The 13,114-nt window shown below is 45.5% G+C and overlaps 1 protein-coding gene across 1 annotated transcript in view; it reads right to left on the minus strand.

The window, feature by feature from the left end:
- Positions 1-13,114, minus strand: part of MAPKBP1 (mitogen-activated protein kinase binding protein 1) — a 114,810-nt gene that overhangs the window by 17,715 nt on the left and 83,981 nt on the right. Inside the window, exons 17-22 of the mRNA XM_080394786.1 lie at positions 11,819-11,889; positions 11,262-11,383; positions 10,129-10,204; positions 7,319-7,430; positions 6,681-6,744; positions 3,760-3,885 (exon numbers count right to left, since the gene is read on the minus strand). Coding sequence (XP_080250912.1) covers positions 3,760-3,885; positions 6,681-6,744; positions 7,319-7,430; positions 10,129-10,204; positions 11,262-11,383; positions 11,819-11,889 — 571 coding nt within the window. The remainder of the gene's footprint in view (positions 1-3,759; positions 3,886-6,680; positions 6,745-7,318; positions 7,431-10,128; positions 10,205-11,261; positions 11,384-11,818; positions 11,890-13,114) is intronic.

Raw genomic sequence — 13,114 nt, forward strand, 5'->3', positions numbered from 1 at the left:
GAGCAGTTATTCCAGAGTAGCATGTACAGACATGTCCAATTCTCATGATACGTGTGACTCAGAGCAAGGATTTTAACTGTCCTCACTCTTGTCTTCTTCCTTTGCTGAGGGACTATCCCATCCTAGTACTACGTCTGGATCTTTTTCTGTACAGACGGGCAGAGTCAGTTGCAGCTCCCGGTTTCTGAAGGGTCTGCCAGGACACAGTCAACAGCAGGGAAGGACCTTCAGTTAGAAAGTCTCCAGGACACATATGTAGACTTAAAAGTGCCACGTCTTTATGGAGTTCTAGTATTAAGACATCTGATATTAGGCACTCTATATTCTTTTGCATGCCCTCAATTCAACTCTTCTTTCTTTTCTTAAAACAAAACAACACAAACAAGAATGGCAACTATCCATTTAAAGAGGTATTCATTTAAAGAGCATTCCCACTCTGATCTTGTGCTACTTAAACCCTCAGCTCTAGGGCTGTATTTGTCAAACTGCAACATCCTGCGTGGTAGGGATCACTAGCAAATTGCCCCCCTCGCCCTGCCCAAATGACTAAGGGTTTTAAAAAGAAAGTTACCCTGCTTTTCCCCACAGAAAGATCACAGTGTTGCTGACTTCAGAGTTTTCCAGGTGTTACAATTGCAGCAGTTCAGCACAGACTCAGACACCACTTCTCATCTGGCATCAAAAGCCTAGCCCATTCTGAGCCCTGGAAGCCACACAGCTTTCCTGGACTGGACCAAAGCCTGACTGAGAATTTGATAAGCAGTATTTCTTTCCAAATATATCTGACAGCACACAGTACTTCTTCAGCATACATATATAAGTTTTAGCCAATTTAATTTGGATAACATTTCTATCTCCTGCTATTTACACTAGAGTTTCAATGAAAGTCACAGAAAGGGTGATTTTTAAAATTAAAACACAAAAATGTAAATGCTCAGCCAGAACACAAGTATAAGCCCTGCAAACATTCCACAGCAAAATCAGTTTAAAACTTCCCTTCCAAAAATTTGAGACAAGCTTTTCCAAACCACAAATGCATACTTGGATCAAAATCAAAACCCCATTAGAAGGCCTTTACATGGTTCTTTCTCTGAAAATATAAATGCCTCAAAATCAAAACGTACCAGCAGTATCAGCTGGGTACAAGTTCTATCCCCCCGAACAGTCAAGGCTCCTTATGTTCAGCAGACAGGAGAAAAGCACACATCTGCAGTTACCACAACCAGAGGCAGAACTGAAAGGCTCTCAGGGGCACTATGGAGAAACTTTAGACTCCCTGGAAGTTTTTGGTGGGACGAGGACAGAGCTAGGACTCTTCAGTTGGGGGAAAAGGTTATGATAAAGGTTTACAAAACCGTGGGGACTACAGCCAGCTGCATGCAGAACAATAGTTCACCAAAGCTCACAATACTCAGAAGCAAGGAGCTTTCAAACCACACTCCTGCTAGTTTTGTTAACAGAGACAAAAAAAAAGTCCTTCTTTCCATAGCAGTGAACTCCAGGAACCTGCCACCAAAGGAGGTTGCAGAGGCAGGGAATATTATGAAGTTCAAAAAGAATTTATACAAATTCACTGGAGAATGGGTCCACAACCAAATACTAAAAGGCAGAGGTAGAGATGTACCTCTTAACATCCATGATGTAACAACGTGCACGAGACAAACGGACCCCAAAGGCTCATATAGCAAGGCTCACAGTTGCCTCACTAAACAGCATCTTCCACTGCCACTGTCACAGGCAGAATATTGGGCTTCATGGAGCACTGGTACGACCCAGCAAGGCATCTCCTGTGTGCTCCAGATGTTATTCACCCAGGCCAATCCCTGCCCTGCCAGACACAGCCGGATAGGGACAGCACCGTTGTGAACTGGAAATCTTAAGCTCCCCACTGCCACCTCTGCTCAGTTTTGCTCCCCCAATATTACTGTGATTATTCATCCTGTCAGTTCATAACATGGAACTGGCAGAATGCGTTACTTTCTGCACCAAACCCTAGCAATACTCTTTCAGAGAAAATCTAGCAGAACAAATGACATATCACCAGGCAGGGAGCTTTCTTATACTACTGTGAGTCCTGAAACAAGGTGCAACCCAACTCTCCGCCGCAGCCTACACAGACAGACTTTGAAAACACAACCAGAACAGGTACAGGGCATCTAGAAAACCCATCTTAATCAAGTTCATTAGTTTTCCTTCTCCCACCTCAGTAATACTGGTCCAAAAGGCTCTTCCTCCATCTTCAGTCCCAATCCAAAATGCTCAGGAGTTATGTCTTTGCTGATCTCCAGTGACCACAGTGGCCGATCAAAACTGAAAACAAGCTTTCAAAGCTAACCAAACAAGTAGATTCCAGGCTTGCAAAGAGGTTACCAAACAAGTTTAATAAAGTTCTGGGCTTGGCGTGGCACTAACACCGCCCTTCAGCAAGCGTCTGTGACGGAAACAAGGATCACCTAACGTGGAAGAGGACTGGGGTTATCTGTCACAGGCTGCGCCTCGGTAGGGTAAGGCTGCAGCTGCTGGAATAATGGAGAGTCTGCTATAAAAAGCACATTGCTTGACAGCTCCAGAACTTTAGCTAGAAAAAAGGCTTCCTGGGTTCTCCCAGCATCGTTGCCGAAAGCACTTATTAGACAATACTTGTCAGAAGAACGAGCAGATCGAGACGTTCTCAAGTGGAGCTATGCAGACAGGCTTGTTTCAACATCACTTGCTACCAAGCGAGTGGGAAGGTCCTTGCAATACCACAACAACCAACGTGGTAAATCCTCCAACACTTTAGCACTTTTATATCCAGAACTCAAATCTGTAAACATTTTGGAGGAAACTTGCGGGACCACAGTACCAAAACCCCGTGTTTATCCTTTCCTCCTTACTTTTATCCCGTATCAGCTCGGTCAGGACTCCCTCCTGCATTGCTTATGGTTGATTTAGTCTTAGCTGTTTACTAACTACGGAGAAACCAAATACATTACACTAATAATCCATAACCCCCTATCAGTCTCGTTCTGTTTAAAGCCATGGTCTGTGTTTAAGCACCACTTTTAAAGAAAGGTCAGCAGATAAATTTAGATCTATTCAGCTTGCAGGCTGCGGTAGTTTGTTTTTAGATACGTTGTGTACCCAGCAAAAAATGATGATATGATTAGCTGCCACAAACTTTTCCCATGAAAATTCTTTTTATATTTATTATTTATATTGTTTTTAGGTGACCTTTATCAAAGCCTCTGGAAAACAGTTAATAAAGAAACAGCACAACTGTAAGGACTCTTTCAGAATGACAATCAACATCGCAAACTCGTACAGCTCACAGGTATACTTCAGTACCGACACTGCAGAAAACAGCCTCTAAATTGCATTCAGCCAAGATCCAGAGAACTTGTATTCATGAAGGAGCAAGGCTTCTCTTCTGGGATGCTGTGCACCAGTCTCAGTACTGCTAGGTAAACTGCTTATTGAATTTTCTGACCACATCATTAAAATAAATTAAGACACAAGGGGCATTGCAGACACATTGCCCTCAGTGAAGCAACACTAAGTCAGTCTGTCTGGAAGATCACAGTCAGGTTTCCACATCCAAAGAAGGCGGGGGAGGGCACAAAACCCCAAAACCCACAGCAAATCCAACAGAAGAGCGAGAGAGCTTTTGGAAAATGCTATCAGTGAAGACAGTGAAACCTTTGTCGAAAATCCCAGTGCCAAGCTTGCCATATTAAACCCTAAAAAGCGAGCCACTTCTTTTCAGTCTACTCTGCTTACCTCATGAGTCCAGCCGTCTTGTGCGGGGAAGACTTCTCTGCCTGCTTCCCTCTCTGCTTCATGTCAGACAGTCGCTGCCGCATGTTGATGGTCATCTCCGAGCTGAGACGCCAGATGAAGATACAGCTGGAAGAGGGAAAGGTGAGGCTAGGGTCAAGTCTCAGTTCGGGTTATTGACATTATCAATTCCCGCTGCAGAGGCAAACAAGAGCCCTTCTGTCTGTTGGTGGGGAGAGACACACACAGGAACAGCTTCACAGAAACTCAATCCCATCACAAGCCTCATGGCAAAAGGGTAAAACCTACTGTGGGCGAGAGCAACGGCAGAGAGATTTGCACAGACTCCTCTGTGATCCTACACCTTTATCTGACCAGCTGCTGCGGGAAGTGCCGTAACAGCCCCTCGGCGGTCCGCAGGGTACGCGGCGCCCACAGATGCCCTCTGCATCCTCGAGCGGTGGCCAAGCTGCAGCCTCTGACTGCAACCGCCCCCAGGGGCAAGGCCCTCCTAACGCCCACCATGGAGCCTCTCCGGTGCTCCCGGTATTTTACTTGGACTCTCTCTGGGAAGCTTTTAAGGAATTCGATTGAGTTTGGTCAATGGATTCAAAAGCATTTGACAGAGGGAAACATACCGTGTGATCTCATTGCTCTCATTTTCTTCAGAAATCTGGCTAAAAATTTTTTTTTAAAAATCCTTATCATGTTAGAGAATACTGTATCTCACCTTCAGCTACTAGAAAATAAAGTGACCGGTATTTTCTCTGAATTTTAACCTCAGTGCTAATTCTCATGCATCTTTCCTGTCTAGCTGGGTATATTTACGCCAATGTTGACACAGAGGTGGTGCTTTTGTTATCGCTCATAAAATCCTACACCCTACCTAGGAACCCAAAGAGGATTTAATCCGGTTCTTCAAGACCCATCAGTGCCACCATACTCATGGGTACTCCAACTCACAGCGGAGTTTTCAGTGAGGGGCTTTCCCCTCTTCCTTGCTAGCCTGTGAAAGTTAACATGCTCTGCCAGTTTGAACAAGGGCTATGAATTCTGGTCTCCCTGACCTGGAGCAAATGCCAAAAGCACGAGGATCCTGAATGCCTGATCTTCTCAGTTTTCTTCCCTCTCATGAGAGGACACTTCAAAAGATTTTTATTTCCATATCACACAAAAAGAAAACCGAAATCCCGCTTATGCAGTCTGCGGAGATTTTAATGAAAATCTAAAAATTCCCTTCTTGCCCCCAGCACCACTGCCTTTGTGACACAGCTCTGGAGTGTCACTCCAGCTCCTGAAGTCACACACAGATGCTGCCCATCAGCAGCGATCATGCTGTCATCCTCCTGCCTCAGCTTCCCAGCCAGCTGCCTCCCCTCAAGCAGCAGCTCTCTCCAGCTTAACTGCAACTGAGAAAATACTGAAAAGCAGGAAACAAAGTTCAGAAAGCAAATCTGGCTTGTTCACTTATCCTGCCCTCACAGCTACGAAGCCTAGAGATAAGCAGCAAACAGCCCGAACTTGTCAATACACCAGCATCCAACGCAGAGCTCTACAGAAGCACTCTCCCACCTACCCCTTTTGCTGCCTTTTTTTTTCTCCCCTTGCAGTACTTTTCTCTCATGGGTCTCCCATTCCTTGTGCCCTTCCTCACTCCCGTTTTTCTTTCTATTCTCAGTTTAATTCTTTGCACATGCTGCTGTGTGTGAACAGACTATTTCCCCCGTTCCCCTTTGAAAAACACGCTTTCTCATCTCCTTATGGCAAAGTTCTTCACGAATCCTTTCCTCATTTCTCACCCATCTCCTCCACACCCTCAGTGAAGAAAATGACCCTTTTGCGCCCGCCAACAAGTGAACATTGTACCAAGTTACAAGCTTCACCGGGGACCTCATATCTTCCATGTTTCTGGAATTTATGAGGAATCCACAACAAAAGAACTCTCTCTTCAGAAGCTTCTCCCCTAATCTATTTACACACATGAAAGGTAAAGAAAAACTAGATTATTTATTTTTTACTGAAAGACATAAAAAACCCAACTGATATGATTTAAGGTGACATATTGTATTTTCTGTAACAACTCACCCTCTAAAAGTCTTTTGCCAGTTCACTTGTGCTTTATTAATAGAAAAGAGAAAGAAAGAGAATCTGGGTTGCTCTGGCCTTCAAATCGCACTCCAGGAACCATCTTTCTCAAAGGGAAAATTTTATTCAGTTCAGCTGACTTAGAGCATTCACTGATCCCAGAAGCAGTGGGTCCATTCACCTCTGCAGTCATCATATTAGGCATATAGTCTCTTTTTCCCCTTGGGCTCAGTCTGGTGATTACTTGAGCCTTTGGCCAGCTGATTTGGCTCACCGAACCAGCACAAAACTCAGCTGGGAAGGGGTGCTGAGGTAGGGACCTGAATCAGCTTATGAGGGTCAGCCCTGCAGCACAGCTGACGGCGGGGAATGGGGAAGAGGACCACAGGGACAGGAGCAAAGAGCTGGGACAGGCCAGTCCTGCTGCTGCTAGACAGACTCACTTGCCTGGTAAAACCTCACCAACAGGAGTGCTGCAAGACAACGTTCTGGCACCACTGGCCAGAATGTCTCAAGCCGCCTTACATCACAGCCCTGAAGGCTAGAGAGGAAACAGGCCACCTCCCTGTCTCCTTTCCAGCAGGGAATAGCACCCATGCTCAGCAAACCACAAGGGAAGTACTTCACCCAGGCGTCTCCTTCCAGGGAAGGATAATATAAGCTTTGTGAGCTTTGCCAACAGCACGCATTTAGGATGCGGAAAGCTCTGAGGCTGATTTGAAATTCATAAAACATTCCTCATTAAAAAAAGAAAATAATTCTGCCTTCCTTCAGGACACACATTAAATCCAGTGTGAAATGGCATGAGTTGATATCACAAACAAGCAAACCGCTCTTACCTGTCACCAGAAACAGAGATCAGGTGTTTGCAGTCATTACTGAATTTCATCCCAGTTACAATCTCTGTGTGGAATAAAGCACAAGAAAGGAAAAAAAAAAAAAAAAAAAAAAGGAAAACCTTCCCTGAATTATTCCAACCGACAGAAGAGATCATTAGCCAAATAGCCTATCTGTGCTCAGTAATTTGAATCCTGATTAAAGCCAACACCATTTAACAACGAATATAGGCTTGACGTGGAAAGGGTATACCACAGCAAAATAAGCAGGAAGACTGAAGTCTCTTTTTGCCTATAATAGAATAGCCCGTGCACGGTAGGAGCTGGGGGTGTATCTAATGAAACTTAATATATGCTGAAAGAACACAGACCACCTTTTAGGCTATTGGAGAAACTGCATAAATACATGGCCTGACAGGCATGTGTGTGCTTGTATTTTACAATGCAAAATGCAGTCTGAAAAAAGTTGAAATTGCAATGAAATAAGCTATTACAACTTCACCCAACTATAACCTACTGCAAAATACCCACTGGGTAAACTCTGGTGGGGAGGAACCTTCAGAAAGCTTTGACTAGTATCAGACCGTACTATATAGTCATAGCAGAAAAAAAATGCATTTCCAGAAGTTTACGTGCCTTACCTGAATGTCCATACATAGTTGCAACACACTCGCCAGAATAGAAATCAAAGATGGAGAGATTCTTGTCAGAACAACTGGTTGCAATATAAAGACCAGAGGGATCTGTTTGCACCTGGTTTAGGAGGCAAGAGAAGTGCAAAGATCTGGTAAGAAAGTGCCTTCAGACTGCAAGAAAGTGGTCCAGGATACCCAAGACAGTCATAGTAGTTAACAGAATAAAAAGCAAGTAGCTCCCACAGGACTCAAACTGAGTACCAGGTTATCCAGCATGCCTCGACAAATCTCCAACGTGACTAAACTACTAAAATTATCTGCAACCCAATCAAAGACTAAAGGCACTTAGATCAAATGCCTTCATGACTCTGAAGGCACCATCACCAAAGGACAGGCTTATACCTCTCTCTCCTACCTCCTTTTTAACCACTGGGGTCTTCCTTTCGTCTATCTTAGGATCAAAATAAAATAACACACACACACCAAAACACACCCTCCAAAAAAAAAAAAGAGAGCTGACAAAGGGAGATATTAAAAGACTCAAATCTCGAAGAGAGAAACTGAAAAAGAACTCAACACTGCTGAGAAATTGTCTTTGATAACAATGCTGTCAAATCTTCAGCATTTGCAACTCCCATTTTTGGGTGGGTTGTTTTTTTGTTGTTTTTTTCATATGTGCCCATTTATGGCTTTATCTTGGATCAAACATAAACCCCCCTCTGATTCCCTTGCTAGGTCTATAGCAGCACTACACAGCAAATACAGCTGCTGTCACTAAATGTCCTGCTTTGTCCTTTGCAGAACTTCAAGGAACTGAGAGTGAAAGTGTCTGGGTTTTGAGGGAGATATGTTATTTAAATAATGATAAATTTATTTGGCTATGTTTATTTTGTTGAAGTGTCTTTTGCTTCCAATGTCACTGAGTTCTACTTGTTAAATTGCAATGTATATTATGATCTCAGAAATCAGAAGATTTAAATCCCAGAGACAACCATAATCCCTTGGTTACATAATTGTCCTAAAAATGAGCAAAGCAACATTAAAAATAATTGAGACTCCCCACTTGAACCACACATGAAAAAAAACCAAAACCATAAAACATATTAAAAACGAAAAATCCAGCTCACAGCAACATTTCATGGTTTGTGGTCTGGGAAAGATATAATCAAGCACCCAAGCTTACCAGTAATAAAGTGTACCATTTTCATTATTTTGACTTATAAAAAACTTTGTAGGAATTATGATGGCCAAAGAGAAAGAGAACTTACCTTTCTCTGTAAAACAGAAGAGGTGACACTGAACAAAGCTGTCTGCTTTCCTCTCTCTTTTTGCCCAGTTATTTACACCCATCAGTAACAGACTAGATTAAACTATTTCAGTTGGAAGGGACCTAAAACGATCATCTAGCCCAAGGGCCTGACCGGTTCAGGGCTGACCAGGTTGAAGCACGTTATTAAGGGCATTGTCCAAATGCCTCCTAAACGCTGACAGGCTTGGGGCATCGTCCGCCTCTCCAGGAGGCCCGTTCCAGGGCCTGACCACCCTCTCGGTAAAGAAGTGCTTCCTCATGGCCAGTCTAAACCTCCCCTGGCGCAGCTTTGATCCCTCCCCAGGCATCCTGTCCCTGGGTACCAGGGAGAGGAGCTCAGCACCTCCCTCTCCACGTCCCCTCCCCAGGAAGCTGCAGAGAGCAGTGGGGTCGTCCCTCAGCCTCCTTCTCTCCAAACCAGACAAGCCCAGAGTGCGCAGCCGCTCCTCACAGGACGTGCCTTCCAGCCCTTAATAATAATACTGCCAGCCTGTGCAGCTGAACAGAAATATTTGGTTTAAAAAGTAGAAAAATTATCAGTGAAAACAAATACAATGAAGAAGCTTGTCTGGCAACTTGAGAGATATTTTGGTTGTGTCAATTGGTCTTCCCCCTTTAAAGACAAGAATGCATTTCTTCCACATCCCAACGTGCTGGCATCACTCTTAATGCTGAATCTTAAAGACACCTGGTTCACCAGGGCGAGCCCGGACCGCGGCAGAAGCAGGCATGCTCCCCTCCCCCAGGGCCAGGATGCCCTCAGCAGGTGTGAAACATGAACAGAACCTCCCTGAGCAGTACCAGGCTTGGCCAGCACTCCAACACCCAAAGAGTACAGGCTCTTCAGGGCAGAAGCTACTTAATTTCATCAACTCAAACAGTTTCACATGTATTTGCCCCCTGAAAATCACAGATTTCTCAAACACTGATCAACAGGCAACTCCACCTTAAAGACTGTAACAAAAACAGTCAAAAAAGCCACAATGAGCTCTCTGGAGCAGAAAGGAAAGTGAATGGACTACATCCTCTCCTGACTGATACTGTTTCAGTTCTACTAGCTTTTATAGCATGGGCCTGTGCCTCACTTCAGAAACAGGACAGGGAGGGAAGTTATGTGTCAGCTTCAGCATTGACTTTTTTCCTGTTTTAGCATGACGGAACCAAATACCTTATCAGCCCTGAAGGATGGAGGGAGGAGGAAGCAGCAGCAGGATAAGGGACAAGTACCGAGAGCAAGAGGGGAAAAAAATAAAATAATAAAAAAAAGTTATATATTCAGATTTGTATTTCATTTTCTTAGCCCTGAGCTGCATTCAGAAGAGCTGGGGAAACAGGGAAACACAGGGAAACACAGGGAAACACAGGGAAACACAGGGAAACACAGGGAAACACAGGGAAACACAGGGAAACACAGGGAAACACAGGGAAACACAGGGAAACACAGGGAAACACAGGGAAACACAGGGAAACACAGGGAAACACAGGGAAACACAGGGAAACACGCTACCTTGATGAGAGTGCCATCTTCACCTTGGGATCCCTTGTAAAGCTTCTTCTGCTTCCCACTGCTGATGTTGAAAACCCTGAGGGGTACAACATAGGACAACATTGTTCATTTTGCCCAGGTACTGCTCTGTGTCTCATCACCAGGATCCCTTCCTCTTTCTGTCCCTCATTCCACGTGAGACACGGGGACGTGGCCAAGCCACAGGAAGTGGAGAAACGATCTCTATGAACTATAACCACCGACCATTTGCATGGTTCAAGAAACAACCCTGACAGTAACGTAGAAGCCCAAGACTGGATGACATGGTATCAAGCAGATTAACTGAATTACAATTGAGGCTTAATTCTCAAGCTGATAATTGAAAACAAGTATAGCATCACGGCACCAAAGGAGAGATCAAATGGGAAGGAGAAAATCTTGCCATGCCTTGTAATGCCTAACAGTTATGTAGTGGGCACGGCTCTTAATATGCTTCAGTCAAGTCCTCCCTGCTACAAAAATACCTGTGACTCCTTCATACTGAAGGAAAGGGTTAAGAGAGCGAAACCTTTTATTTACAGTAAAATACAAAACCAAATCACATTCAGCAGTGGTATTTACGTAGGACCAAAACTCTCACCCAGATATAACAGGAGACGACACACAACTACAGAGAGTCTCCTTTGCTCTGAAGGTAGAAGTAGACAGATTCAAGAAATGGATAGAAAGGAAGCAGAGAATGGATTCCACTTGTCCAAAGACAGTCACAACTAGCTCCATTTTAAGCTCCTACAGGACCTCACAGCTTCTCACTGGACGTATCTTTGAAAGCAAAAATTACCACAGCACAGCAGTTCTTGCCCCACACATCAATGAGGTGCCAAGGCAGGCACACTTGCTCTCCCAACAGAAAGGCTGAGCTCTGCAGAGCCACCCAGAGAGAAGCCCAGAGTCCCATGGGCACTTGAATGCATCCACAGCCTTTTATCAGCGAAGGGAAAGGCAGAGTTCAACCTCACAGCGTGAGGTGTGGCCTCAGATCTGTCTGAAAATGCTGTGTCAAAGAACTTAGAGGAACAATGATGGGGATGGGGCTGCCTTAGCCAACTCATTTATAACTGTAAAAATAATTTTAAGGCAAGAAGTAAACTAACCTGATGTTACGATCCTGGCATCCAATGGCTGCGTACTTCCAGCTGGGGTCTACATCCATGTCATACAGAGTGGTCTTCCTAACGATGTGATGTGTTCGGGTAAACTGAACCCCTTCTCCTGTCTAAGCATGTGGGTAAAGACTGTGTCAAAATCAAGTAGTTGACCCATTATCAAACACTTCTAAACACGGACGAGTCTTCTCACACAGGCAGCACAAACCAGCCCTTCCCACTAACCAGGTCTGCTGGGAGCCCCTGGGACTGGAGGCACAATGAATTCCTCCCTCCAGCCCACAGTCTTACACGACTCCTCACAACAGCCCCGGCAGCAAAAGCAAAGCAGATATCTTAACGGTTCTCTGCTTTGCATCTAGCTGCAAGAGGTCAGGATGGGAGCAACTGGTTCTCTGAATGTAATCTCTTGCATTGAGTCAGTGGGAGACACTGAGGCTGAAACAGCAACAAGCTCAGACAAAACTGCTATCACTCTTTAAAGTGCTTCCTTTGTGGAGAGATTATTTTTTAAAAAGCACACAAAAAAGCTTTAATAAGGTTACCTTCTGCGCAGTACGGAAGTAGATGCTCTTGTCTGCCCCACAGCTTATCATTCGCACTTTCCCATCATTGGCTGGAACAAAAAAAAAGCAGGAGCCGATCAGAAGATAAACACAGACGCAAGGTGCAGGAAAAGTTTCATTTATACCACTGCTCATTTATTCCAGTCCTGATTAGCTAAGACTGACTCTTGCCTAAGCAGCAGGGTGCTGCAGTGAAACACCAGCCCCTTCTCTGGGACAGCATTTGTTCATGCTCCGAGTGCACAAGGCATTAGTGGAGAGGCTTTACAACAACAGATTAGGATGTAACTCTGTCTTCTCCCTCAACAGCATGCTCATGTGCTTATTCCCTACGTGCCACAGCACTCTGCAGCAGTGTGACAAGTTCACACTCTGTATGAGCTGTAAACGGGCAATAGGCACTTTCCAGTCCTCAGTCACATGTTTCTCGCTGCCCTTCCTTACTGCAGGGTCGAGCTTCCCCTCTCTCTCCCCTTAGCGTTCTTTTGTACCCAACACGCTCCTTCAGCAAAGCAACACCTGATACAGCCCCACATAATGAAAAGGGATCCAGCACCCCCTGAGCCCAGTTGAACAGCACCCACTTCGAGCACAACCACGCTTCGCTCCCAGAGCGGCGCGAAGGCTTTGCTGGCGGGCCCCGAGTGCAGCTCCCTCCTAGGAGCTGGGCTGGCGGCGTTCCAGGCCAGGTCACCAACAGAGACACCTGCCAAGAGGAACTTTTGCTGGCCTTGGAGCTCCTTGAGAAGATAACTTGAAAAAGCCTCACAGTGGCTTCATGAAGCTGCAGCCAGGTCTTGTCACTTGGGAGCTACTTTCAAGCTGAGGTTCTCACCCTTGAAGACCAACTTGAGCTACAGCACAGCAGCGCTGCAGCCACACCTGTGCCTGGCCACGTATCCCGCTGATCCAAATCCTGACCTTGACCCATGGACTCAGGTTCCCAACTTGAACTTGAACCTGCCTCGCTGCCACGGGCTTGCCTGGCAGGCACCAAACTGTGGCTGACGCTGCTCGCTGTCTCCAGACTGATCCTGACCTTGACTTGCTGACCTGCCTTAGCGCTGTGGGTTTGGCTGGTGATCAGGACTACCGGCTGGGTCTAGTTACTGTCACCGGCCTTGATCTGTTCCACCGCATTCACACACTGCGGGACTTCCCCATCACCAGTGATGCCACTACCTCTTTCTGCCCTCCTGCCACCCGCAGCTACTGGCTCCCCCTGCAGAGCGGCCAACTCCTGTTGCTCTCCAACAACAGCGCAACACACTGCGC

This window comes from Falco punctatus (genome assembly GCF_963210335.1).
Source record: "Falco punctatus genome assembly, chromosome: 7".
In the NCBI taxonomy this organism is placed as follows: domain Eukaryota; kingdom Metazoa; phylum Chordata; class Aves; order Falconiformes; family Falconidae; genus Falco; species Falco punctatus.